The sequence below is a fragment of the Vigna angularis genome, chromosome 3 (assembly GCF_016808095.1).
Source record: "Vigna angularis cultivar LongXiaoDou No.4 chromosome 3, ASM1680809v1, whole genome shotgun sequence".
Lineage (NCBI taxonomy): Eukaryota > Viridiplantae > Streptophyta > Magnoliopsida > Fabales > Fabaceae > Vigna > Vigna angularis.
Window position 1 is genome coordinate 41,676,622 of NC_068972.1, and position 26,954 is coordinate 41,703,575.

The window sequence follows — 26,954 nt, forward strand, 5'->3', positions numbered from 1 at the left end:
GGTAAAGGAACATGCAGATTATCAGTAGTGGTAGAGTTTTTATCAGGAAAATCAGTTTCATAAAAAATAACATTTCTGGATATTTTAATATATCATGCTTGTCAAGATCATAAGTTATATAACCTTTGGTAGTAGGATGGATCCCAAGAAAGAGACTGGGCTTGGCACGGGGATCAAGTTTCTTCCTATTAGCTTGAAGGGTGCTCACATAACATAGACAACCAAACACTTCGAGTCTACTAATATCAAAATCTTTCTGATCATAAGGAGAACTATTTTGCAGAAAGGGTGTAGGCATGATATTAATAAGGAGAGTAGCATAATTGAGAGCATAAGTCCATAACTGAACATAAATATTAGAATGAAAAATTAAAGCTCTAGTGACATTTAGAAGATGTTGATGCTTCCTTTCAGCTATACCATTTTGTTAGGGTGTTTCATTACAGGATGTTTGATGAATTATGCCTTTAGCCTTATAGTAATCATGCATAGTAAATTTACTGCCATTGTCAGACCTAATGACCTTTATGGTAGTTTTAAATTGATTTTTAACATATGCAATGAAATGAATAAGATGTTGGCGGGTTTCAGATTTAGTTTTCATCAAATGTACCCAAGTATATCGAGTATGATCATCAATAATGGCTAGAAAATATCTATGAGAGTGTAAAGAAGCAATAGAGCATGGTCCCCAAATATCAACATGTTTAACATCAAAAGGATGTAAAGCATAAGAAGTACTGGAAGGAAAAGGGAGACGTTTTTGTTTAGCAGCATGACAGGCATTGCAGTTATGAGATCTAGAGTCAATACAATGATATTTTTGTTTTAAGATATCTAAACGTCTATCAGACATATGACCCAAGCGATTGTTCCAGAGATTATTACATCCAACTTTACATATTTGGTGAGTATTTGCAGGGTTGTTTGAGTGTTGCCTGATGTTATTGTAGTTACGAAAGATGTATAAACCAGCATGAGAGTTAACTAAACCAATCTTCTTGTTTGTTGTCATATCCTGAATAGAACATACGGTATTAGTAAAGGTAAGGCATAAATGATTGTGTGCAACTAATATAGATACAGAGATAAGATTATAACAAAAATCTAGAATGAAAAGAACGTCCTTTAGAATGATCTTGTCATATATCTGAATAACTCCTTTATGAGTAGCTTTTGTTTGCATGCCATTAGGTAAATTGATAGTAATTGGGGTAATCTTTTCATATGATTGAAGATGATTAAGAGAATAAACAACGTGATCTGTTGCGCCAGAATCTAAAATCCAAGAGACACTACATTTTTCTTTGTGTGAGTTAAGACCAAAAATGGTTTTACGTGTAGTAGTGGAGGTAGAGACTATATAACTGATTTGATTAGTGGATGCAGACCCTGTATCATTGGTGGGTTTGATAAGAGCCATTAAAGCTTGATACTGTTGTTGAGTTAGTCGAACTTCATGATCAGGAGCATCGTCTTGACTCTCGGTCTTGGTTTCTTGATTTCTGGTCATGAAGCTTTTTCCACTGTGAAGTCTATGACCGGGAGGAAACCCATGTTTTTTGTAGCAAACCTCAATGGTGTGGCTAGCTTTACCACAATGAGAGCAAGTCTTTCGATTGGTATAATTTTTGTTGGCAGGGAAGCCATTTTTCTTGAAACAAACAGACTCAGTGTGCCCATTTTTACCACAATATGAACATGAAACAGGATTAATAGCAGCTACACTTTTTGTTTCTAAAGCATTAAGAAAGTTGTTATTCATAACTTGTCTTTCTTGTTGCACAACGTATGAAAATTTTTTGGAAATAGAGGGCATGGGATCCATTAGAAGGACATGGGATTGAATGTTACCATATTGCTCATTCAACCCTCGAAGAAATTGCAGGACACGATCTTCATGCTTTCTTTGGGCAATAATTGTCATTGTGCAAGAACATGGTATTTCACACGAGCAAACCGGTTCAGGACGAAAATTCTCAAGTTCATCCCATATGATTCGAAGCTTAGTGAAGAATTTCGTGATAGTGTTATCTCCTTGACGCAAGCAAGCTGCTTCATTTTGCAACGCAGAGATCTGTAAAAGATCTCCCTGAAAAAATCTTGATTTGAGGTCATCCCATATGGCTTGAGCATTGTCCATCCAAAGAATGTTGTGTCGTATGTCAGGTGAAACAGAGTGGACAATCCAGGAGACCACCATACTGTTGCACTTCTTCCAGGCATTGTGAGTGACGTCCTCCTTATGTGGTTCATTAGCAGTCCCATCAACAAACTGGACCTTGTTCTTGGCACTTAAGGCAGTAAACATGGATTTTCTCCAAGCATGGTAATTATTTGATTCAAGGAGTGGAGACACAAGAGAAACGACTGGGCTTTCACCAGGATGAAGATACAGAAAACTAGAAGAATTGTTATGATCTTCTACCATTATGCAATAAACTATGAAAGAAAGCAAAAGAAAGTAAAGAAAAGGAGATTTAGGGTTGGCGCAACAGAGCTCTTCAAAGAAGAGCTCTGATACCATCATAGAAGAACTGCAGCAGAAGCTTCCGAGCATTTGTGGAAGTTCACAAAGTCGCATCTGTGTATAAGTGAATGCATTGTGGAAGAGAAGAGAATAAACCCACAGAGATAAAACTGTAAAACGCACTTTCGTATTATTTGAATAAAATGTATATTGTACAACACAGGGAAAGTTTTTATAAAGGAGAGGAAAGAAACAGAAAGAGAAACAGAAAGGGGGGAAAGAAAACAGAAAAGAAACGGTGGAGTGGTGCGCGTGGAGCAATTAATGAGAGGCAGTGACAGTGCTTTTAATAGTTCTCTGACACAATTTTGATGTTTTGAATTGTGTGATATGTTTCGATTTAAAAAAACGAAGTATATAAAAATGTAATGACAATTTTAAAAGTTTCACGAATTTAAAAACTTCAATTGCAAGACATAATGTTTTGCTTTGGTTTTTGCATAATTAAGACATATAAGTGCATGCTATTTTTTTAATTATTTTATTTGAGCGATGAGATTTGACTTTGCTTTTATAAATAACCGAAATCATACATACATTCTACTTCAATTTTAAAAGAACCAAGCAAAAGATTTATCAAAATTTTAAAATTGTCACTATTTTTTAATTATTTTATCTTAGAGAAAAAATTTATCTTTGATTTTGGAATAATTGAAGCCATACATGTATTCTGCTTCAAGTTTTAAAGAATTGAGATCCAAAAGTTGATAAAATTTTAAAATTATCACTCATTTTTTTAATTATTTTATCTTAGCATGTAGATTCACTTTGATTTTTAAACAACTGAAGTCATACATGTATTCAACTTTGGTTTCTATAAGATCGAGGCCAAAAGTAATTGTCTTTATGCTTTAGTTTTATTAATAATTGAAGCATATTATCCTTTAGCCTTCAAATTTTATTATAACCAAAGCACAAAATGTTGTCTAGGGTTATTTTTGAAGAAATTTTTATGAATGCGTCATTGTTTTTTCTTTTCCTCCACTATTCTGGTTCTCTGCGAATATCGTTTTACCACCATTCTTCATTGTTTTTGTCATCAAATGCCACCACGTCATCGCTTCGCCATTATTACCACTTTTCCACTCCTCAATTCTCTTTTCTTCCCTTCCCTTCTACATCCTCAACTCAAAACCTCCATTTTATTTTTGTTTCGAAATCATGAGAGAGAGGTTCAAGAGAGGTTTCCTGAAGTTTTTTTTTTCTATTTTTCTATTTGAAAGGTTAATGCAACTTTTTTTAGTTCAAGTTTTTCACACCAAATGTAATTTGTCACTTGGTACTTTGAAGATTTGAGAGATTTCAAGTTCCAACTTGTTTTGTGTTTCCAAGTTCATAAAAAAAAATTATATATTTTATAAATATGTTTTAAATATTTTTTTTTGTATATTTATGTTAAACTATATTCTTTTAATGTACTTTTTTTATATTTGATATATCTTGTCTTTTTTTTTATAATTCGTAATTATGTGCTTAAATTTTGTTTTTATGAGATTGTTAAGTTAATCTTAGATTCTCAACATTTAAAACAAAAATTATTTATTGCCTCTAAATTTTATAATATATTATGCTTTTTAAAAATTAATATAAGATGAGACCATACTAATTATGTATTAAATCTTGAATTATCCGGTTGAACAGTTTAAAAAAAATAAATTTTTTTCATAGTTTATTAATGCATATATATTTTAATATACATATTTTAAAATATATGAATATTTTTTATTTGTGTTTTGTATTATCTTTTGATTGTGATTGATAATCACTTTTATAATAATTATAACTTTGTTTTTTATATACTAATTGAAATGATTGTCATTCTGTTTTGCATAAATTCAAGACTTTTACATCAATTTTTGATAAGTTCATTAAGTATTTAAAGATAATTTGTGCAAAATAGATAATACAAATGTGCATTAGCACACTTACTTGTGTTAAGGATAACACATTTTTGTATCTATATTTTGGATTATTTTGGATGTGATAAATATAATGTGTTGTTTTTGTAATATTTTATAAAGATTTAATATGTAGGAAAAAACAAAAGAAAAAAAATTAAAAATGTCTATATTAAGTTTCAGTTATAACCAAAACCGAAATATAAAGTGATACTAGGCTTGGATACTGTGATAACCAAAACATATTACCCTGTTATTTAAAATTATTATTTAATTTTATGGATATTAAGAACAAAACCCAATATATTTTTGATTTAAAATATTATTTAATTTTAAAGTATTAACCTTGATTATTATTAGACTTATAATAACTAAAACAAAATATTTTTAATTTAAAATATTATTTAATTATAAAGATATTTGGTTTCGGTTATATTTGTTACCAAAATCTAATATCTTTAAAATAAATAACTTTTTAAATAAGAAAGAGTTACCAAAATCTAATATCTAGAAAATAAATAACTTTTTAAATAAGAAAGAGTTTAAGTTTCGATAGTCTATACAAATCAAAACCAAATCCTCATTTTTTTATGGGAAAGAAAACATAATAAAGACATTTATGTTTTAGAGAAAAAAATTATAATTTTTTATCTTCTTCTAAATATGTTCTGATTATAAAATCAAAATTTAATGTCTAAAATAACTTTGACTCAATTTTTTTTATTAGTGATAATTCTATTAAATATAAAGAATTTATTTTTGTTGTTCGCTAGTATATTAAACTTAAATGAATTTGCTTCAAGTAAAATCCTGAAAATGATTCAAAAGCTCATTAAAAACCAAGCTATAATTTAAATCTACGATAATTTTGATGAAATCATCTCTGTAATTTCAACCTTTCAAACTATAATTACAGATTCAAAGCAATTCAATAGAAAATAAAGTTATGAAACACGTCAAAATCTTGACCTTGTGATCCACGATACAACGCAGAAAATTATTGCCTTTCAGGGTCTAAATAAAAATGAAACGAAAACCATGTTATCATAGATGCATGCTTCATATCCAAGAACAAGTTTATACATACATACATACATATATATATATATATATATATATATATATATATATATATATATATATTTTGAAGATAAAAAATAATTTCATCTTTCTTTTACTATGATATTATATATTTATATTTTCGTGTGTGCTTAAACGAGAGAAAAAAATGCATAATTAGTGATTACCCTGCCGAAGACTTTTTCATACGTTGTTATGCCCTAAAATAGCGTTGTTCATATAATCGCCTTCTTTTCAAAATATGTTAAAGACCTTTTTGATAGGTTTCAAATTAATCTCTATTTAAGACTACGACTTGTAATTATTATAGTAGTGATTTAAGGATTAGGTAATTAAGAACGACTTTTTAGACTCTATATTCTCGAATTAGACCATTTGAAACATTTATAGATTATAGAATAAAAAATTATATTTTACATTTTTATTTATTATACAATTGGAAAACATTTCTAAATTAATTATGCAATTCAAAAAAAATTTAAATCATGTAATTTATTATATTTCTGCTATTAGAGGATTTAGAACTATAATCCAAAAATATTTTAAATTATATAAATTACACTATAGTTTCAAATTTACTTTTGAGATGTTATAATGTAGTGGGATGAAAAAAAAAATACCAACATGGCAATGATGGCCCAATTTAATTGGATTTCATTCGGCCCAAAAGGAATGTCCATACAAATAGTAGGTAACTTCTTGCTGTACCTCTATACATTTTTTCCAACACCTCCATCGAAGCCCCCCACTCATCATCATCTTCTTCTTCCTCCACCACTCTCTCTCTCCATTCTTCATCTTCTTCCATCAATGTCGATAACAGTGTTTTAATGTAGAACACGTTATATATCCCAATTACTATTAGATAATAATGATAACAATACACTCAACGTGAGACACATAAAAAGAAAAAAAAGAAAATCTCATTTTAGTTCTAATAAGAAGTTTAAAGATATAAAATATAATAAATACCACACAAGAAAAAATAATTTCGTACAATAATCTACATAAATTTATTTTCTACCCATTATTTTAAGTTCTATTACGTAATAGTATGTCTTGAAATGACAAATAGACATATTTTCCTAAATATTTTCCTACATAAAAATATTTATATTTTTTTCTTTACTTATAATTATTTGACTTTTCTATATTCACAAAATTTACTGATATTTTCAAGAGACTTTTTCTTCTATTCAATTATTGATTACATAATTTTTTTATGTAATTATGTTTAAATAATGTATTATTAATTTGAGTGAATCAAATAACTTTTAAGTTTCATATTTAATTATTTTAACAACAAATAAAAAATAATGTAAAAAAAATCACTCTAAATTTTGATTTCTCACTCCAAGGTCCAAATAAATTTTGATTTGAGAAATAACATAATGCCAATGTAAGCTGGAGAGAGTATGACGCCAACGTGAACAGCGAAGATGAGCTTTTCAAATAGAGGAAATGATAGAAAACATCGAAGAAAGATATGTTCACCAACAAAAGAAGCTTTTCAAAATTCTATTCTTTTAATATTTTTTATTTAAAATATGTATGTAAATTCATATGAAAAATATGTTTCTTTTACATAGATTTTACACACCAAAAAAGAGGACAAACTAGTTTGTTGATACATACCAAAAATATCCGTATCTAATGAGATTTTACCTACGGAAAAAACCTATATAAAATCTGTTTGTAAACCTTAATTTATCAATGGATTTTATTGTGTGTAAATATTTTGTAGATATTTTTTACCTTTTAGTATTTTTATTTATTGTTTTCTTTACATGAAAATGTTTTGATTCTTTCAATTTAAAAAAAAATCTTTAATTTTTTTATCCTTAATTTTTGTTTCATTTATAGAATTCTTTTTGTTTTACTAAAACAATTTTCATTATCACTCATAAATGGTTCAACTAGTTTGATTTCTAAAAAGTTTTCTTATATTTTCAAAATACTTTTTATTTTATTATATCTTTAATTATATTTTTTCTTTTTATATTTGATGGTGGATCAAATTAATTCTAGACCACACATTTTATTGTTTTTATTTTTTATTATTTTTATTTTCTAACTCATTCTCATAAATACAATTTTATCATTGAAATTGTATGATGCCCTCAATTACTATAATACAATAATTTGATATCACTATTATTAAATTCAAAATAGTTTGATATCACTATTATTAAATTCAAGATGAAAGATTTATGTCTAAAATAATGTATGATTTCATTAAAGCAGTGTATTATAATTTTCATTAATATACAAAAGAAAATCATTATAATCCAAAGAAAAGAATAAAAGAGATATTTGAAATATTTTTAAAATTATATATATATATATATATATATATATATATATATATATATATATATATATATAATTTTTCAAAAATATCTTTTAACTTTACTATTACTATACTAGAAAAATGTCTTAATTAATATAATTAAGATGCCATGTGTCGTTTGTTAAGTTAAGAAGAGGTAGAATGATAGGATTCCATATGTCATTCAAGTGAAGGTGTTGAAGTTAATATTGACTAAGTGGGAGTGTGCCCTCATCAAGAAACTAAGACAAACTTGCAACAATCTCTTTGAATAGTGTTCTAAAAAAACTCAATTTTGTTCTTGCAAGTGTCATCTTTTTCCCTCTTTTCCAAGAAACTGGTTGACAAATCAAACCTAATTATCATTCTTTGGAGTTTCGATTCATTTAGTTACATAACTGAAAATGTTGTTGTTTCTTCAGTCTAAGATTACAAAAATATGTTTCCCATCTTCTTTAAAAAATAAACAACATAAGACGTATTTTTTGGAAATGATTTTTTACCAAAATTTCCACCAAAACATGTGGAAGTTTAACTTTTTCAAATTTAATGACAACGAAAACACATGTTTCTCTTGTCAAAACATTTAGTATGAAAATAAATTAAAAAAATTTACTAAAATACATTACTCTTTCATTATTAGAAAACTTATATAAATAAAAATATTTTTGCCGACCAAAACAAAACCTAGTCATACACAGTAATTATAATTCATCAAAGCGAACACAGTAACTATCATAAATTCATCATCATAAATACTGTTAAAGTTTTCCTTCCAAGCGAACAAAGTTTAAAAGAGTTATTTTCCGTTTTTATTTGATCATTTGTTTTAAGTTTAATAGTTTTAGTAAATAATTGTTATTAATTGGGAGTTATTTTTCTAAAAAAAAATTTGAGTCATATTACATTATTATATAGATTGATAGATTGAAAATGATTAGATATGTGACTTCATGGAAAAATTCATTGTATGACTAAAGTCGTCACTGCATGTTTCGTAAAAGTCTACATGCATGCACATAAACGGAGAAAATCAAAAACATGTTTTTGTTAATTTTATAACGTGAAGGCTTATTTATTTATTTAGCATATAAATTTATGCTTATGTGCCTTGTCTTGTAATAATGCATGCTTATATATATAGGTTCAGGTTTAAATATTATTGGATAATAAATTATCTGGCAGACATGCTAACATTTTTTTATGATGATTTTTTAAATTAATTGCTTTCAAATACACGTGGTCGTCTAAATTAAGAATTCTGAAAGTAAAATATATTTTATGAGCATTTTAAGATGCATGCACTTGAAAAAATAAATAAATAAGTAAAAGCTAACGACAAAGATTAATTAACTCTTTCACGGAATGTCGTTATCTTTTGGAGAAAAATACAACATGTATGTTTTGAGAATTGTTTACGGATATTGGAAAAATGGTCAAAATTGACTATAATCCTCTGTTTTGTTTATCATAACTTTTTATTAACATGAAAATATGATTCTTTTGGAAATTATATTATTAAAATATAATTTTGATGAATTTTGGAGATTATACTGTTGGAGACTATTCTTTTGTTAATGGATTTAAATGCTCGATTTAGTCTCTATAAAATAGGTGAAATTTTATTTAAATTTTTATAACATTTTTTTATCTTTCTAAAACTTTTAACTATTATTTTTAATCCCTATAAAATAAATAAATTTTGATTTCGACCCTAAAAATAATATTTTAAAGACTTTTTGAAGGTAATTACTCCTTTTAGAGATAAAAAATTAGAAGTGTCAAAATATAGTCTTACAAAAGAGTAATATGTATTCTTTCGATAGTAGAAATAAAAAGTCGCGTAATCATAGAAATAAAAAGCAAATATCGCATCAGTTCTGAGAGTTGGAAATGTAAACTGAAGAAATATTTTGAAAAAAAATAAAAAAACTGACTTGTTTTAATTAAGTAAAAAAAAATCCAACTTGTTATATTTAAATTCAAACTAACTATACACATTTGGCGAGATTATAACAAAATCCTGATCTAGTGTTTTTCTTGTATCTTCTCATTTTTAGTTGAAAAATATTAGTAATATGTATTATTGAAGGTTTTATTAATTAGTGATACATTCTTTTATTGATTAAAGTTTAAATGAGTCTTCTCAAGCGATGTGCGATTTTCATTGAATGTACCGAAACAAATTAGAATTAATTAATCACATCTAATGAATTGTTCACTCTCGAATCTGAAATTTCGATTGTAATGTTTTTTCTTGAAAAGTATTTCGAAAAGTTCAAAGAATATTTAAACTATTTTTTACTTCAATTTCTAAAATGATGTCAGATTATTAAATATACTGGAACAAGTCTGTTAGAAGAAAAATGTTGTAAAAAATTTAACACTAATAAATCATGAATAATTCATAAAATACTGTAATACTATTTTCAATTTTAAACGTTACAAAAATTGATTTGCAAATTATTTTGTATGTTTCTTAATTTTTTTTATCTATGGTTAATGTAAAATTTACTTAATTCTAATAATAACATGTTTATAGTTACTCAAATTGTTTATTAAGTTTTATGCTGCCTTCTTGAGTAACATATTATATTCTTTTATGCATTCTTTCTCTAACTTTATTGTTTTGTCACGTCTTTGTTTTTAATAATGAATATCCATGATCACATTCATGGTCGTATAAACTTCCCTATCAATATTATTGTGAATAAGGTTAAAAAATAATTTTAAACTATAGAAAGTTGCAATAGAAGAAGATTTTAATAGCTGTACAAGTTGATGCAATTATAAACAGTGGGTTAAAAACAATATTCATGAATGCATGGCCAACACGAGGTCATAAAAGTACTCTTGACGGCAAAAAAAAAAAAAAACTACAAAATAGGTTCTCACTGAGGTATGGATATCAATCTTTGGCGTAGAAATGTTCAAGAATATTAAGGTTTTGTATTTGTTCATCTTAATTTAAAATGTTTGCATAGGATTTGGTCTGAAAGAGACTGCAAAATGCAAATTGTCAACTTGTAATAGTGGCGACAGAAATCAAGGCACGTGAGTTCAAAATTGGCTTAATATATATCTGAGAGTGCAAGCCTGTCGTTTGTCTTATGCATGGATAAAGCAAAACATTCAACAGCTCATGAAAAAAAGTTGATTGATTCTGTCTAGGCTCTGTTCTTTGATTATATAAAAAAAATATTAGGTTGAAATGGTTTTTTTATGTATTTTTATTTTCATTAGAAATAATCGTATGGAATTTTTCAAAACAGTTGAATGATTAATTAGGTATAAAGAACAACAAGAACAATTTGATTTAAGAAGAATAACGTTACATTAATATAGTTTAATCACGTTAAACCTTAATGAAGAAAAAAATATTTAGATATGCATTAAAAAAAATAAAGATGATCTATAATTGTTGATTATCAAGTTGTAACTATGGTGTATCTATAGACCTATTACATATATAATTCCAATAAAATCATTAAATAATAATTAGTTTTAAAGTAAAAAATAATCAATCATTATGTTGAGTAATTCAAATACTAATTTATACATTAAAAATAAAATTATTAATGGTTAATTTTAAGAGAACAAATTCTAGCATTGGAAAATAAGGTTAATCCTAGTGTTGTCAAAATGGGTTGTAACACGCGAGCCAACCCGGTCCACCATGGGTTTGAGCTGGATTGGCTTTGAAAAAATTGTAATTTTTTTTATATGGGTTAGTTTTCAACTTGGCTCACCCGGTTGGCTAAACAACCCACCTAATTTAATTTAATTATTTATTATTTTGTGTTTCAATATTATTAGTTAACATTTTTTATTATATTGTAGATGAGATAAAAAAAAAGATGTTTCAAAAGAAAAAAATAGTATAGATTTATCTATTTAAGACTCTAATATTATAAATGGACAAATGATACAAAAATTATCAATATTAAAAACCTATTTGTTTATCTTTTGTGCTTCTTTTTTGATTACTTTTGGATTGTATGATATTTTTTATTTTATTTTAAATTGTCTTTGGAGTTTAACATCTTTTAGAGTGAAATTTATTTAGATTTGAATTAAAAAAATTATTATTTTTTTTATTTTAAAAAAAACTTATAATTAAGTGAGGGGTGTTGCTCCCTCCACCACTCCAAGTGCTCCTGCACCTCCCCACTATTTTCTTTTATTCCAAAAATACTATACACCTCCCTACTATTTTCTTTTATTCCAAAAATACCCTACATCTCCCCATTATATTCAACAATCTTTCTCTTTCTCTCTCCACATTAATGAAGCATTCATATGGCTCAGATTTAAACTTATGATATATTGCAAAATTTTGTTTACACTTTTCCTTAAATAAGTTTGATTCAATCTTATTTTCACTTTTCAATATATTTTTTTTTCTTCAAATTACTTAATAAATGGTAAAATTTTGTTCTAAATTTCTAGAAAAATGTTTATATATATGTGTGTTTTTTTTATATTTAATATCTATAATTTTTAACATTATATTAAGTTTTAACTTACCGACATGTTTGACTTAAATAACTTGACTAAAGTATTTAATTTATTAGATAAATAATATAAAAATATTATTAAATACTTAAAATGTAAAAGAAAAGTTATTTGTTAAAAATTTGGAATTTATTTAGTTCTTTCGTCATTATAAAGTTAGTATATAATAATAATAATAATATATTATTTACTATTAATATTATTATGTTTATTATTTTGTATTTGCATCTAACTTTTAAGTTTATAAAATGGAAGTGGTAGAAGCACTAATATTGAAGTTTCCTCTGAATTTTATATTTTGCAATATATCACAAGTTTAAATCTAAGCCATATGAATGCTCCATTAATGCAGAGAAAGATTGTTGAGGATAGTGGAGAGGTGTAGGGTATTTTTGGAATAAAAGAAAATAGTGGGGAGATGTAGAGTATTTTTGGAATAAAAGAAAATAGTGGGGACGTGCAGAAGTACTTGAGGTGGTGGAGGGAGTAACACCCTTAAATGAGCAGTGAGCCAACCTGTTTAACCCACTAACCCGTGGTGGGTCGAGCCGGGTTCAAATGTTTTCAACTTGCTAATAAGTGAGTATGGTTGGGTTGACTCACTAAGTGACCAACCTGTGGTGGGCCGGACCGGGTCGAGTTAGGTTACCCGTTTTGACAGCCCTAGTTAATCCTCTTTTCTTGTTCTTTTTTGTGGTTGATTGAAATGTGTGTTTTCATAAACATGGTTTTTCCACCCGTTAAGATAATAAATCTTCAAAATACAATAAGAAAACTTATATTCTCTATGGAAAAACTAGTCACATTATTGTTGTTATCATAAACATTATAGGTGACAAAACAGATTAGGTCGGACTGGCCTACCAATTGAAAACAGATTGAAATTTATAACTCAACTTGTGAGCTAGCGAGTTAGTGGGCTAGTAGGTCCGTTTTGATTTTTTCTTTCTAATTTGGTAGTTGGGACCCAGTTTCAGATTTTGTTGTTGTTGTATATGCAAGCCCAGTTTCAATATTTGTATGTGTAGTGCAATACATGTATCATACAAAAACTTTACATATTTTGTAACATTCAAAAAATTAACTTGTCGACCATCAATATCTAATCTAATGCATTGTCAACAAAGGTAGAAATTACTTAATACATAACAACATTAACAAAGTATTCAACACAAACTTCCGTTATTATTTTTTTGTTCAATCTTCATCGTTTCCCTTTTCAGGATTATTAGATGCACCATTAGAATAACTCTCCTCCACTCTTCCATCTTCATTAACATCATCATCTAAATATCACATAGAATGGAATTAAAAAAAGAAGTTAAAATATAAAATTTATTTATGAAAATAAAAAAATTAATAAAAATTAAATTAAAGAAGTTACCATAATCAAGAAACTCATACTTCTAATTAGAAATGCAAATTATTACTTCAACATTTGTTTATAATAGACAACTTCTATACTTACTCAAAATCCTTGAACCAATATTGTAAATGTATCTTCAGATACAGTTGTAATAATTGAGATACTTAACAAGTTTCTAGCCATGACTAACAAATATGAAAAACATTGATTATTACCCTTTCATCATTCAAGAACATTCATATGCAATAATGTGAACATCCAATGTTGGCTCATCTAAGTATATATCAAGTCGGTTCCTTCCCACTTTACCATCAACCTGAAGCTTGTGTTGTTTTTGTTTCTTAACATAAAAAGCAAAATCAAAGTTTAATTCATCTATATAATAATAGTAATTAAATGACAAGAAAGTAATATCACTTACATCAAGAGTAATTGACTTGATTGAAGCAATTGAGGATGATGTTGACAAATCACTATGCTTACGCTTTAGAACAGGAGTCTTTAATAACAACCTCTTTATGCTAGGTTGGGCCAAAGCTAGGAGATGTGTATGGAGAAATGTTTCCTTAGATAGATGGTGCGAAAGTGTGATGGTAAATCGTCCAAGGATGATGAGCTAAGGTGTGGATGATGTAGAAGTTCACGACCTCTAAGAGATATGGTAGTGGTAATGGTGTAGTGTTTGGTGGTTCCAAGAGTGGTGAGACCAACTCAAGAAGGAATGTAACTAGAGGGGCCTCGAGGATTGCTCTTGTCTTGATCCAAGAATGTATGACCAAATTTGGGCAGCATAACATTAATAAACTTCCAAGATGATTACAAGGTGGTGACACCTCTTTATATAGGCAAAGGTGTTACCTAAAACCCTAAAAGCAAATGGAAACACTAAAGGACAAGGCTTGGACAAATTTGGAGGCCTTCTAGGATGGAGATAAAGTGTCCAAATCCTCTCCAATGGTGGAAGGACAAGTGATCATTCAAAAAGCAAAACCTCTCAAATGGAAGGATCACTCATGCACACACTTTCCACTTGGTTTGGATGCCTAACTTAAGAAAAATCCTATGCTAATTAGGCCTTAATAGAAACCTTAAACAAACCTACACTACATGACTGAGTACAATGGCCTAAATATCCTACACTACTCTTCAATCCATGCTCCATGATGGCTCCAAAGGTGGTCCACAAGATAGAGTTGATACTATCTTCAAGAATGACTTTCACTCTCTTGAAAGTGTTTTGACCATGGCTAGAGGATATGCCATCGGTCTCATGCTTGGAACAATATTTAAAGAAAAGGTTGTGTAATTATTCCTTCATCCTCTCTAACTTTACTCCTGAAGTTAGAAGATCATATCTTCTCATAGCAATATCCTAATGTTTCCAATTTCATCCTTGAGTCTAAAATTGCCGCAAATGTAAGTATAGTGTTATATTCATAGTGATATTTATCAAACTTCATATCATCATTCCAATCTTATCTCTAATAACTTGTAATTTTATAAAATGATAACAAGAAAACGCAAATTTATTGTACTCTTTTCCATTTATCTTCAAACGAATAATATTTGTAATTCTCATCAAGTAGGTGTAAACTTGCAAACACATGTTTAAGTGCACTTTAAAGCATAAAAGAAAGTTGAGTTTCATCTTATTATCAATCACTACTTTTTGAATCCCTACGAAGCTTTAGAAAAGAAAATCTTCGGTACAACTTTAAATAAATAATGAGTTTTTAAAAATATCATATTATTTATTAATATTAAAAAAAATACCATGTTCAGAATTAATTGACAATAGTTAAAAAGGAAAAAATAAATCATAAAAAGGTATTTTCATTATTATTCACCATCATCCAGTAGATTGCCTATAGCTTGAACTCTAATATATATAAAGAAAGAATAAATAATGAATATACATTCACTTGCATATAAAAAAATCATGTTGCCTTTAATTATAAACTAATAATATATGGTAAGTTTATGAAATTTTATAATAACTCATCTTATACCCTAATCATGATTTCTAATAGACTAATAGAGAATATTAAAACTTTTATGAATATAAGTAGAAGTCAATTAAAGTCTAAAAATGTAGTATAAGAAAAGGTAGCATGATATTATATTTTCTGCTAAAGTAGATGTAACATTTTAGACTTTTAAATGATGAAATGAATCCGCACAATAAATGTCACTTGCAATCAAACAAAGAGACCTATATAACCCATAAATTCTTGTACTTGACGGAGTTTGGAATATAATATTCAACTCATGACATACGACACAATGCAATCAAAATTTCAAACTATTCTTTAATCTCACTTAAAGGCCAAAGTTAATTACGAGTTACCTTAATCCTACAAAGTGGATTTGTAAAGTAAAAATATTACTAAATGATTTGGAATTGTAATTGATATAAGATCTTTAATATACTTTGTGGTGTTGGAAATGAGACATTTCACATCTGAAATAAAATATTTGCAATTATTCCGATAAAAAGCAGACATAACAAAAATCAACAACAATTATTGAAATTTTCCCTATTACCATTTTAGAATGTGTTTGTTTAGAATGAAAGAAAGCAAAAATATAGAAAAATAAATTAAAAACACAAAAAATTGAGGTACAAAAATGTAAAAAAATAATAATAAATAATACATACATAAAACTCTTTTTCCAACAATATATATATAAACAAAAGTTATGTATTTGTAACAATTAATTATATTTTAAGTATTTTATCAATTCGTTTCATATCTTATATTGCATATATAATAATAAATATGTCCCTTTATATCTCATTAGTATTTATTTTCTCATTCATACTTTACTTTACTTTCTATTTATTTATTTTTTCTAATTCAAATTATTTTACTTTCTTGTTTTTCCACTCTCACCTTTCATAATTAAATTCAAACAAATAAAATTATATTTTTATCAAAATTTTATTCTTAAAAAATGTGTCTCAAAGATTAAACTAAACTATCATTTATCTCAATTCTTAAGTTGTGTGTGACTTTTTGAACTCATCTGAAACAAAGAAATTTACATTAATCTATATTCTCTATATGTTAACAACATTTATAGAAAATTTACAATTTCGAAAATATATATTTCATTTTCTGTATATACAGAGAGATAGAGAGAGAGAAAGTGAGAGGTGCTCCATTTCGTGGAAGCTGCAAAAGGCTGAATTGTTTGAATATGAAAATGGTTTTATTAGGTCTTCGTGTTGGACCATTCTGGCTCACAACAGTGGCGTGCTGAATATCAACCATGTATAAGTACTCATATTTCCCAACACAAAAACTTCAACCATCCTTCCACAAAATCTTCTTCACACAAGAGTAAAACACAAAACCAAAACTTATAAACTATTCTATATAGTGTTCAAGTTTATTGAAGATGGTTAGAGCTCCTTGTTGTGAGAAGATGGGATTGAAAAAGGGTCCTTGGACTCAAGACGAAGATCAAATCCTCATATCATACATCCAAAAACATGGCCATGGAAACTGGCGTGCGCTTCCAAAGCTTGCAGGTACTTCATCAATGTCTGACTGCTACAAAACAGAAGAAAAAAACAGTCTTTTTTATGAATAATTAACATGCTTCCTTTCACCTTTTTGAATAACTAACTTGGTATTTCTTGGACATGAGTTTATAATATATAAAGGAATGCAAAAACATCATCTTATTGTTGTTTGTTTGATTTATTGTGTTATGTTATCTTTAGTTTTATGTTCAAAATATATATATATATATATATATATATATATATATATATATATATATATATATATATATATATATATATATATATATATATATATATGATTGTGTTAGGTTTTAAAATACGATTTTTAACATTGGAATGGTTTATATTGTACTTTTGAGATGATTTGTGATGTTGTGTTCATTGATCTTATTCTGGGTTGTCTGGTATTTTTATCAGGGCTATTGAGGTGTGGAAAGAGTTGCAGACTGAGATGGATTAACTACTTAAAACCTGATATCAAAAGAGGAAATTTCTCGAGTGAAGAAGAAGAGATTATCATCAAGATGCATGAGTTGCTGGGAAATAGGTAGGTTCATCTTTCTTCTTCAGATCAATGACATTATGGAACAATAATAATAATAATTGGTTAGTAATCTGCGGAAATTACTATAATGTGTGATTCTGTTCATGAAAGTGAATTTGTTTTTTTTTTTGTTCTTATCTCTTTCTTGCTTTCTTTGAAATGTAATCAAGATTTAGTGGTGGGGCAAACCACGTTAAAGTTGATTATAAAATGGAAAAGAAACTGGGTCCATTCCTTAATTATTAATTAATACAAGTGGAAAGCCATTCAATTTGATAGAAAATCAAGGATTGATAATGGATTTTTATCACTTAATTTAATATTCGTCAAAAATAAAAAAAAAATACTCTAAAATGAATTTCATTGAATTTTCAAGCCATCTTTTTAGTTTATTTTATTAAATCATTTTAATATATTAGTTCCTTTTAAAACATCGATTATCAAGACTCTTACAGTATGCTTTTTTACACCATATCTTAATGAAATACATAATATTTAAGTACAGATTTTAATCAATATGGCTTAATATTATTATTATTCAAAAAACTAGTAAACATGTGCGTATGGTAGCAGGATTCTCTCACTGTGTGCCTTTCAAGAAACTTGTTATTACTTGGCATTTTTTTCAGATCACATGCAACTTCTAACATATCCTATGTTAAGACAAACCACATGCAAATACAAATACATATACATATATATATATATATATATATATATATATATATATATATATATATATATATATATATATATATATATATATATAACTATTGTTTAGTCTGAAGCACTTTAACCTAGAAACTGAAACAAGAATCTGATGCAAAAGGTTAGCATATCTCAGAACATCATTAACATAAACCTTTGTTGTCAGGTGGTCAGCAATAGCAGCAAAACTACCAGGAAGAACTGACAATGAAATTAAGAATGTGTGGCACACTCATTTGAAGAAGAAGTTGCTGAATTCAGATAGCAAAAGGGTTGTTTCAAATCCAAAAATCAAACGATCTGATTCTAATTCCAGCACCCTAACATCATCCTCAGCATGCACTTCTTCCAGTGATTTTTCATCATTCAGTGAAGAAAACAAAAGCACGAACAACAACAGCATGATCAAGAGTGAAGACACAGAGTCTGAGGAGACAACAATGCCTCCAATTGATGAAAGCTTTTGGTCAGAGGCAACAGTTGAAGATGAAAGCTCCACCATGATGATGCCATCAAATTCTTGGACAATTTCCAATGAACCACAATTTAATCATGTGGAAACTTTCCAACAACATAGTTTTGGTTATAATGGTTCAAACTTTGATGATGGCATGGATTTTTGGTATGACATATTCATCAGATCAGAAGAGTCAATAGAGTTGCCGGAGTTCTGATCAATTTATCATCAAAGGGTATCATTAAATTTGGTAGATAGGAAAAAGTAATTTAAAAGGAAGAATAATTATATTAGCAAATTATATCTGACTGTTACAAGGAATCCAGGGTATATTATTAAGAGCTAGAGTCATTCATTGCCAAAAAAAGTCTGTGTAAAGGGTTAAAAAAATTATTATGTTATAATGTAATATATGCATAAAAAATGGGCAAAAATATGCAAACACTAACTTTGTTTTATGTATATTGTGCAGTACTAGAAAAAAGTTTGATTAGGTTAGGGCTATTCAAATTGTAATAGCAAAATATTGTGTGATGGAGTATTCAATTTTTTTCACTCTCTTCTTGTGTTTTGTTGTTTATGTCCTTTTTGTTTGGATTTATCTTTGAGAGCATCGCTTAAATTCACTATGTGAATTATTAAATTTGAATTGGTCCAACGGATAATTGCAACTTGCAAGTTATTTTTGGCTGCTCTGAAAAGTAAATTTTGTCACCCATGGATGCTTAAAAAATCACTCGACCTTATTCTCTGTATCTTTCTCTGCTCAAATTGACAACTAACAAAACTTTGAAATGACATTTTTTTAATTATAAAATATTTTCTTAAAATAGATGAATTTTTATTAGTAAAAGGATAAATTTGTTAACATAAAAGTGAAAAAATAAATGCAAAACTGAAGTACAATTAAAAGAATTTTAGTGATATCACGGTAACACATTAAACGAATCCCAACTCATATTTGGTAGAAAAATATTCTTTGACGTCTCTGAAGAAAATACGTTCACATATGAATTCATTTTAATAATATTTATTAGAAGTTTAAATTAAAAAAAATAAATAAATACTATTATTACTAGTTACTAAGTGAGTTTTTATTTTATTTTATTTGGTGATTCACCACCGTATTTAGTATAAGGTTAAGTTACTATTTATTTTAAATGAAGCTGCATCAGTGAGTATAGTGATGGATCATAAGCTTAATTTCATGATAATTTCATTTAAAATAAGATTAAAGAGTTGAATATTTTTGCAGGCATATATAATATTGATATACCTAAGTTACAAAAAGGGTTCTTTTGTTGTAAACTCATTTTTTTGTATCTCTTCAAAATCATCAAACCTACTTATAAAGCATAAAAACAAGGAAAATAAACAATTGAAAAATTCTCAAGATTTCTCTGAAGAGTTATATACGTTTCAATTAAAACAAAGCTAATCACTCTTATATGTTTCAATGACTAATAACATTATTAATCACAACAATAATCGATATTAATATTCTTAGTCAAACAAAATTAATGAACTTGCATACACAATTACCCGTGAATAAAAGTTAATAACCAATGACATAATATTTTGCATATTTACACTTTTAGGGTTTAAATTAAATATTTTGATTTTATTTTTCACTGACTAATAAGAAAGTTAGGAAGAAAAATTACGTTAGGACTTAGGAGTGTGAGAAAAAGATGGTATAGGTAAAAAGCATCGATGATGACGTTATTGCACAAGAGCTGAGGTATGCGTCTGCACGCTAGTGCATCCAACATATAAAGCCACCACAACACACCAAAAAGTTGAAGCCATTAAAGCACATAATCCAACTAAATATGCGGCTCATGATATATTAAATACCATGACTAAAACTGTTAAACTCAAATATCCTCCTAAAAGGATTAGATGTTGCAAAACAACAAGTAATGCCAATGAAAAGCACACTCTCTGCACTCATACTTCCTTTGTTCTGTCTTGGAGAATTATTCAAAATTGAAGCTACACTTCTATACGCAAAAACATGGTCAATGTGTCTACGAGAGGCATGAGTAAGCCAATGCCTTCTCCTCAGAAAGCTCTTCTCCTGTCAAGTCCAACTTCTTCCTTGAGATCTCGTCAATTGGAAGTCCTGAGCAAATTATTGGACAAATGAAATAATTATCAGATGCATTCATTCAAGTTAGAACAAGTGGTTGTTTTGAAAAAGTAGTGTAGTTATTACAAAAACATCATTTAATAGAAAAATAACAAAGCCTTTATTCAACTAAAGATGATTCGGCTCAGTTAATTACTAGAGTTTTATAAATGTTATCTGTCATGAATAAACATTCTCGAAACTCAAACTGGCCCGTACTGTTAGTTGCATTGCAAGCATCATCCATAGAAGTGATTGTTAAAGTAAACGTTGTTTCAGTACAAAATACAATGGTGATGACAAGAGAAAAAATACGTATCCGCGTTTAGATTCAACACACCATCATGTGACAAAAACTAACCTTGGACAATTGTCCATTCCCCATTGGCACAAGTGACAGGGAATGAATAGATCAGTCCAGCTGGAACATTGTACGATCCATCGGAATATACTCCCATTGACACCCAGGTGCCCTAAAATAGCAATGCAAAAATAAACAATTAACTTAGCTGGAGACACATACAAAACCTGAATTAAAAATCAAACAAAAGCCCAACCAACCTGAGGAGTTCCAAGAACCCAATCTCTAATATGGTCACAAGCAGCACTAGCAGCTGATAGTGCACTTGAAAGCTTTCTAGCCTTGATAATTGCAGCACCACGTTGTTGAACAGTTGTAATGAACTCCCCATTCAACCTTGAGTATGAAAATTTGCAGCAATGTTTCAATAAACACAATCTTAAAAAAGAACTACCATAATTTACATTATTTGTAACATACCAGGCATCATCAGCAACAAGTTCACGGACTGATTTGTCCCCAGCTGGGGTTGTAACAGTTGCATGGTTAACATCGGGATACTGAGTGGATGAGTGATTACCCCAGATTATGACATTCTTCACTTCAGAAACCTGAACACCAAGTCTTTCAGAAATTTGCCCCAGGGCCCTGTTGTGATCCAATCTAGTCAAACAAGAAATGTTTTTCTCTGGAATTGATGGGGCAAATTCCTTCAAGATCAATGCATTGGTGTTTGCTGGGTTAGCAACAACCAGAACCTGCAGGGTAATGCAAAATCTTTTATAAATATTCCAATAAAACATGTTTTTGAAAAAGATAACATGCAGTATACATTTCATGAATAGACATAGACAGTTAGGTTTTATTAAGATTGAATCGCAAGAAACAAGAACTTCACCATATATATAGTACAATTGCACATATATGAACTAGGTGGAGTTTATTCCATAATGCATAGTTCATGTAAAGTTTCAAATCTCCTAAAAGTGGTCAAAGTTCAACAAGCAAGTACAAAAACTCAACATAATTACGGGGATACATATAAAGCCATTGCAACTCCAAATATGTTAATGGGTACAAAAGCTGCTGCAAATAAGATCAGCATATCTGCTTATATTTCATTGGACTTGTGTGAAACCAACAAAATTAACAGCTTTCAATTAGAAGACAAAATCAACATGCCCCAACAAAATACAAGTTTTGCCAACAAAAAAAAACAGTTGCAATTTAATCAAATGTAGTTAATAAGGACTGCAGATTCAGATGAAAGGGATTACCTTGCAGTTGGCAGCAGCATGTTTTTCAAGGGCAGAAGCCTGAGACTTGTAAATTGAGACATTCTTAGACATCACATCTTTCCTCTCCATACCTTCTTTTCTTGGGAATCCACCAACCATCACGGCAATATTGACACCAGTGCATGCCTCAACCACATCAGTTGTTGCAACAACACCTGAAACAAAAAAGTTCACACTATTGATTATATAAACCACTAAAACAACCTATCTCAACTCTAAGATCGAGTTTCTATGTTGTTTAAGCAACGTTCAACAATGGAGTGTCAAACCTTTAAGAAGAGGGAATGCAGCATCCACCAATTCCATTTTAACCCCATTCAATGATTCTGCTGCTGGAGGAATATCAAGCATGTGGAGGATCACAGGCTGGTCAGGACCCAACATCACTCCTCTAGCAATCATAGGGACAAGAGCATATCCAATTTGTCCTACAATTGATAAAAGCACTTGATTAGCACATCAACATGATAAAAAATAAATTTCCATGCATCCACATGCAGACCAAATTCAGTTGAAGGCAACAAATCATACCATCAGAAAACATCATTGTAAGTTTTTAACGAGGTCTATAAATAACTTAAAACAACACATAGATCTTTGCTTAAAAGAAAATAAAAAAAGAAAAGAAGAGAGTACAGAAACACCAACAACAGAAAGTGCACCTCCAGAAAAAAAAAATCAAATTGACTAAGGCTTCTGTTTTCAGTTCAATTAAAGTGTACAGTGACAGCAATTTTTCTTATACAACAGTGATAAACACACAATATAATCAACAGATTTCATTCCTGATCCTACCCACGAAAGTAATCTATGGTGCCCCGGATACGACATGTCAGATACATGATACAAATTGAAAGTCTCGGTACTTCTTAGATAGTAAGTCAACTTGCCACACAGAATATAACAGAATCAGATGTTTCTCATACAATCACAGAGAATAAAGATACCAAGAAACCATAAGATGATAAAAGATGCAGATACTCAAAACTACGCTATTTTCAACTTCCACTCCCTAATGAAACATAAAACACATTCCATTTCTTTATAACAGCATAAAAAAACAACCTTAACAAACAGTTAGATTAGAATCACAAGCCAAACTTACAAATCAAATCAACGAAAACAAATCTACATAAAAAGGGATCACAACACACAGTTATAAACCATCACCAAGGTTCATCACAGAAACAGATCTGAGCCATAAGCAGATCAAGTTTCAAACACAGCCAAAGACATCATTTTCATAGAGACCCATAACTTAAGATCGTCAAACAAATTCAAAACAACCATCAGAGCGACAGATCTCGCATTGAAAACACAGAAGGGTAAAACCAAGCGATCGTGACGAATCTAAAAGAAATGAAAGGTACAAAAATAGATTCTGGATAATAGAGGATTACCTGCTGCGCCTGTGACAAGAACACGAACTGGGTCTTTGGCCATTTTGGAAGAAATGGAACGAATTGAAGGAACGAAGAGGGTTGAAGATATGAATGAACACTGAAGGAGTGAGTGACCGAGTGAGGGTGGACTTCGGTATTTATTCGTGTGGAGAAGGTTAGAACGAATCAGAACGACGCCGCTTGACTCTATATTTCTTCTAAAGTAAAATATGCAAATAATGTAGAGAAGTATTACTATACTATTTTTATTCTTTTTAGAGGAAAAACACTTATTAGAAAGAAAAAAAAAACACCTGAGTATATAAATTAGTACAAATTTGTTTATAAAATTTCATCGCATTGATTTTTAAGGTATAAATTACATGTAGTTTATAGAAAAAGAAACTTTTTTTTTCTTCCATAAATATTTCTGGATAAAGCTAATGCGGCCCTACTAGTTTAAAAAGTATATGAATAGAATGGAAAATAAAATTAATATATTTAGTATAATTTATATGAACTTCATCTAATATTGGAAAGCGTAAAAAGAGAATGTTAACAATCAAATAGTTAAATTTAATTTATTTGAATTAACATATAACAAATTAAATTTAAAGATAACCATGTTTTTTTTTAATAAATTTACTTGTAAATAATTACAGAAGAGAAAAAATTAAAAAAAAACACTAGTTATTTTAGGACGAAGTGATTTTTTTTATTATATTTCAGTAAGTAGTTTTAAAATATGACAGAAAGCTGTGTAAAACTTGTGAAATAATAAATATAAGACGGAAAAGGAATATTCTGTGTATATGCTTAACAGAAGGGTTAAGAGAGGTTGAGAGTGGTCACGGAGCATCCATTGAAGTGGGTCCTTTAATTTGTGTGATGAGACATCATCAGCCACATATGTGGTAAGATGTGGACCTTAATTTTTAGCTTTTTCAAAGTTTAGAATCTCTTTCCTAACCTCATAAAATTACCTTTTTTTTTTCTTTTTTTAAAATTATCTGTAAATTATATACTATATATCTATTGATAATTCAACATATGTTTGAATTACTGTAATTTCCATTGTCACGTGTATTCATTAAAAGAAAAATAAAATTAATATTAATTAAATTTTGTTTTAATAAATACATTTAACAATTATTAAAAACTAAATATGTGATTTAACCATTAACTAAGTTTCAACAAAATTAAAACAATTAAAGTTTTTCACTAAGACTATAATTTCTTTCTTATTATAGTAAGAACAAAATATAGTATATAGTATAAGTTTTTCTATAGAGATACTCTTATAATTTTTCTTTATAAATGTTTGAGTTTGATAAAACTATATATTTTTGTTATGATCAAAACTAATAATCCTCTAAAATATATTGATCTATATAATGACTATACCGTTATAACACTTTTAGATAATATCATTTCATGACCAAAGTGTATTTGAAATATAAACCAATCATTACCTCATTATCTTCCAAAAGAATAATATTTCAGATAAAATAATTGATAGTAAAGATATTATCTACCTAATTTATAATTAAAACATTGGTTTTTAACCCATCAATAACTAATTTAGAATTGAAACATTGAAGATAATATCTAATTACAAGTGATTTTAATTCTTAATTTATGAACTTATCCAATGCACTTAAAATTTTCACATCACTTAAAAGTATTATCAATGATAACTTATATAAACATGTTTCTCTTTTAACCCATCAATACACTATTAAAAACAAATAAATGTGTGACATGTCATGTGTTCTAAATTATCAATAATTGACATGTAAATAACTAAATAATACTAATTCAATTATGTTAATAGTACTTTTACAATTCAATGACTTTAAAACGTTATAAAGTACATTACATGTACATTTAACAATGTTTGAAAAACATTATCTTTGTATTTTTAAAACGTTATTTACATTTTTTTTCATGTTATTTTTCTCTCATTGTTTTCCCTTAGATCTTCCCAATAGACTAATATTTCACCCTTAACTAGTTACATTGACATTTTAATCATTGATGATTCAATGTTATTGATTGACAACACAAGTGAGATTATTGAAAGTCATTTAGGCTCCATTTAATAAAAAAAAAGAATAAATGGTATATAAAACAAATGGAAAGATAAATAAATAAGAAGTAAAGTAAAAATTATTTTGTTGAAGAAAAATGAAAAACAAAAGAAATATATAATATTATTACTATTTTATTTTTGAGAAAATGAGCATCCAAAATAAAAAAAATAAAAAAAAGTTAGATCAATTTTGGAACTTCATAATCGATTATAACATATCTTTAACCCAAAATATGTTTCAATTATATAAGTTTGATGTCCTAATCGTGATTTTCTTTTATCAGCATATATAATTTCGGATATATAAATATGGTAGATGTTAACTAATAGATTGTTTTACTTAATTTCATACATCAAAGATTGTCGTTGTAGTATAGTGGTAAGTATTTCCGCCTGTCACGCGGACGACCCGGGTTCGATCCCCGGCAACGGCGTTTTTTGGAATTTTTATAATTTCATGTTTTTTTTTTTTTTTTTATCATTCTCTACTTTTAGGGTTACATTGATTTCATTTTACTACATTGTATTTTATATTGCATCACACGAATACCAAACTGGTTAGCTTTTAATAACTAAAACTGATTTTTTTTTTTCTGATATTCGAAATGAATATACAATGTAATTAGATAAACCAATTTTCCACAAGTTAATTCATAAGTGGTAAAAAATAAATTAATATAATTGTATATATGTAGCTAATGATATTATGAGGTGAGGTGGTTAACTTTATTTTATATGGGGATATTACTGAAATTATCCATAAAACTATTTATGATTACGTTTATGTATCT

The 26,954-nt window shown here is 28.2% G+C and overlaps 2 protein-coding genes and 1 non-coding gene across 3 annotated transcripts; 2 read left to right on the forward strand and 1 right to left on the reverse strand.

The window, feature by feature from the left end:
• Nucleotides 1–16,899: 16,899 nt before the first annotated feature.
• On the forward strand, nt 16,900–19,514 carry LOC108325994 (transcription factor MYB4). Its single transcript, XM_017559188.2, has 3 exons — nt 16,900–17,253; nt 17,668–17,797; nt 18,669–19,514. Exons 1-3 carry the CDS (start codon nt 17,121–17,123, stop codon nt 19,174–19,176), a joined length of 771 nt encoding a protein of 256 aa, XP_017414677.1. The 5' UTR covers nt 16,900–17,120; the 3' UTR covers nt 19,177–19,514.
• Nucleotides 19,515–20,656: 1,142 nt separating this feature from the next.
• On the reverse strand, nt 20,657–24,289 carry LOC108325993 (malate dehydrogenase, cytoplasmic). The gene is made up of 7 exons (XM_017559186.2): nt 24,090–24,289; nt 22,959–23,117; nt 22,669–22,844; nt 21,872–22,149; nt 21,652–21,787; nt 21,452–21,563; nt 20,657–21,084 (listed from the first exon to the last, which is right to left on the reverse strand). Exons 1-7 carry the CDS (start codon nt 24,130–24,132, stop codon nt 20,990–20,992), a joined length of 999 nt encoding a protein of 332 aa, XP_017414675.1. The 5' UTR covers nt 24,133–24,289; the 3' UTR covers nt 20,657–20,989.
• Nucleotides 24,290–26,525: 2,236 nt separating this feature from the next.
• On the forward strand, nt 26,526–26,597 carry TRNAD-GUC (transfer RNA aspartic acid (anticodon GUC)). Its single transcript has one exon. It is a non-coding gene; the product is annotated as a tRNA-Asp (tRNA).
• The last annotated feature ends 357 nt before the right edge of the window (nt 26,598–26,954 follow it).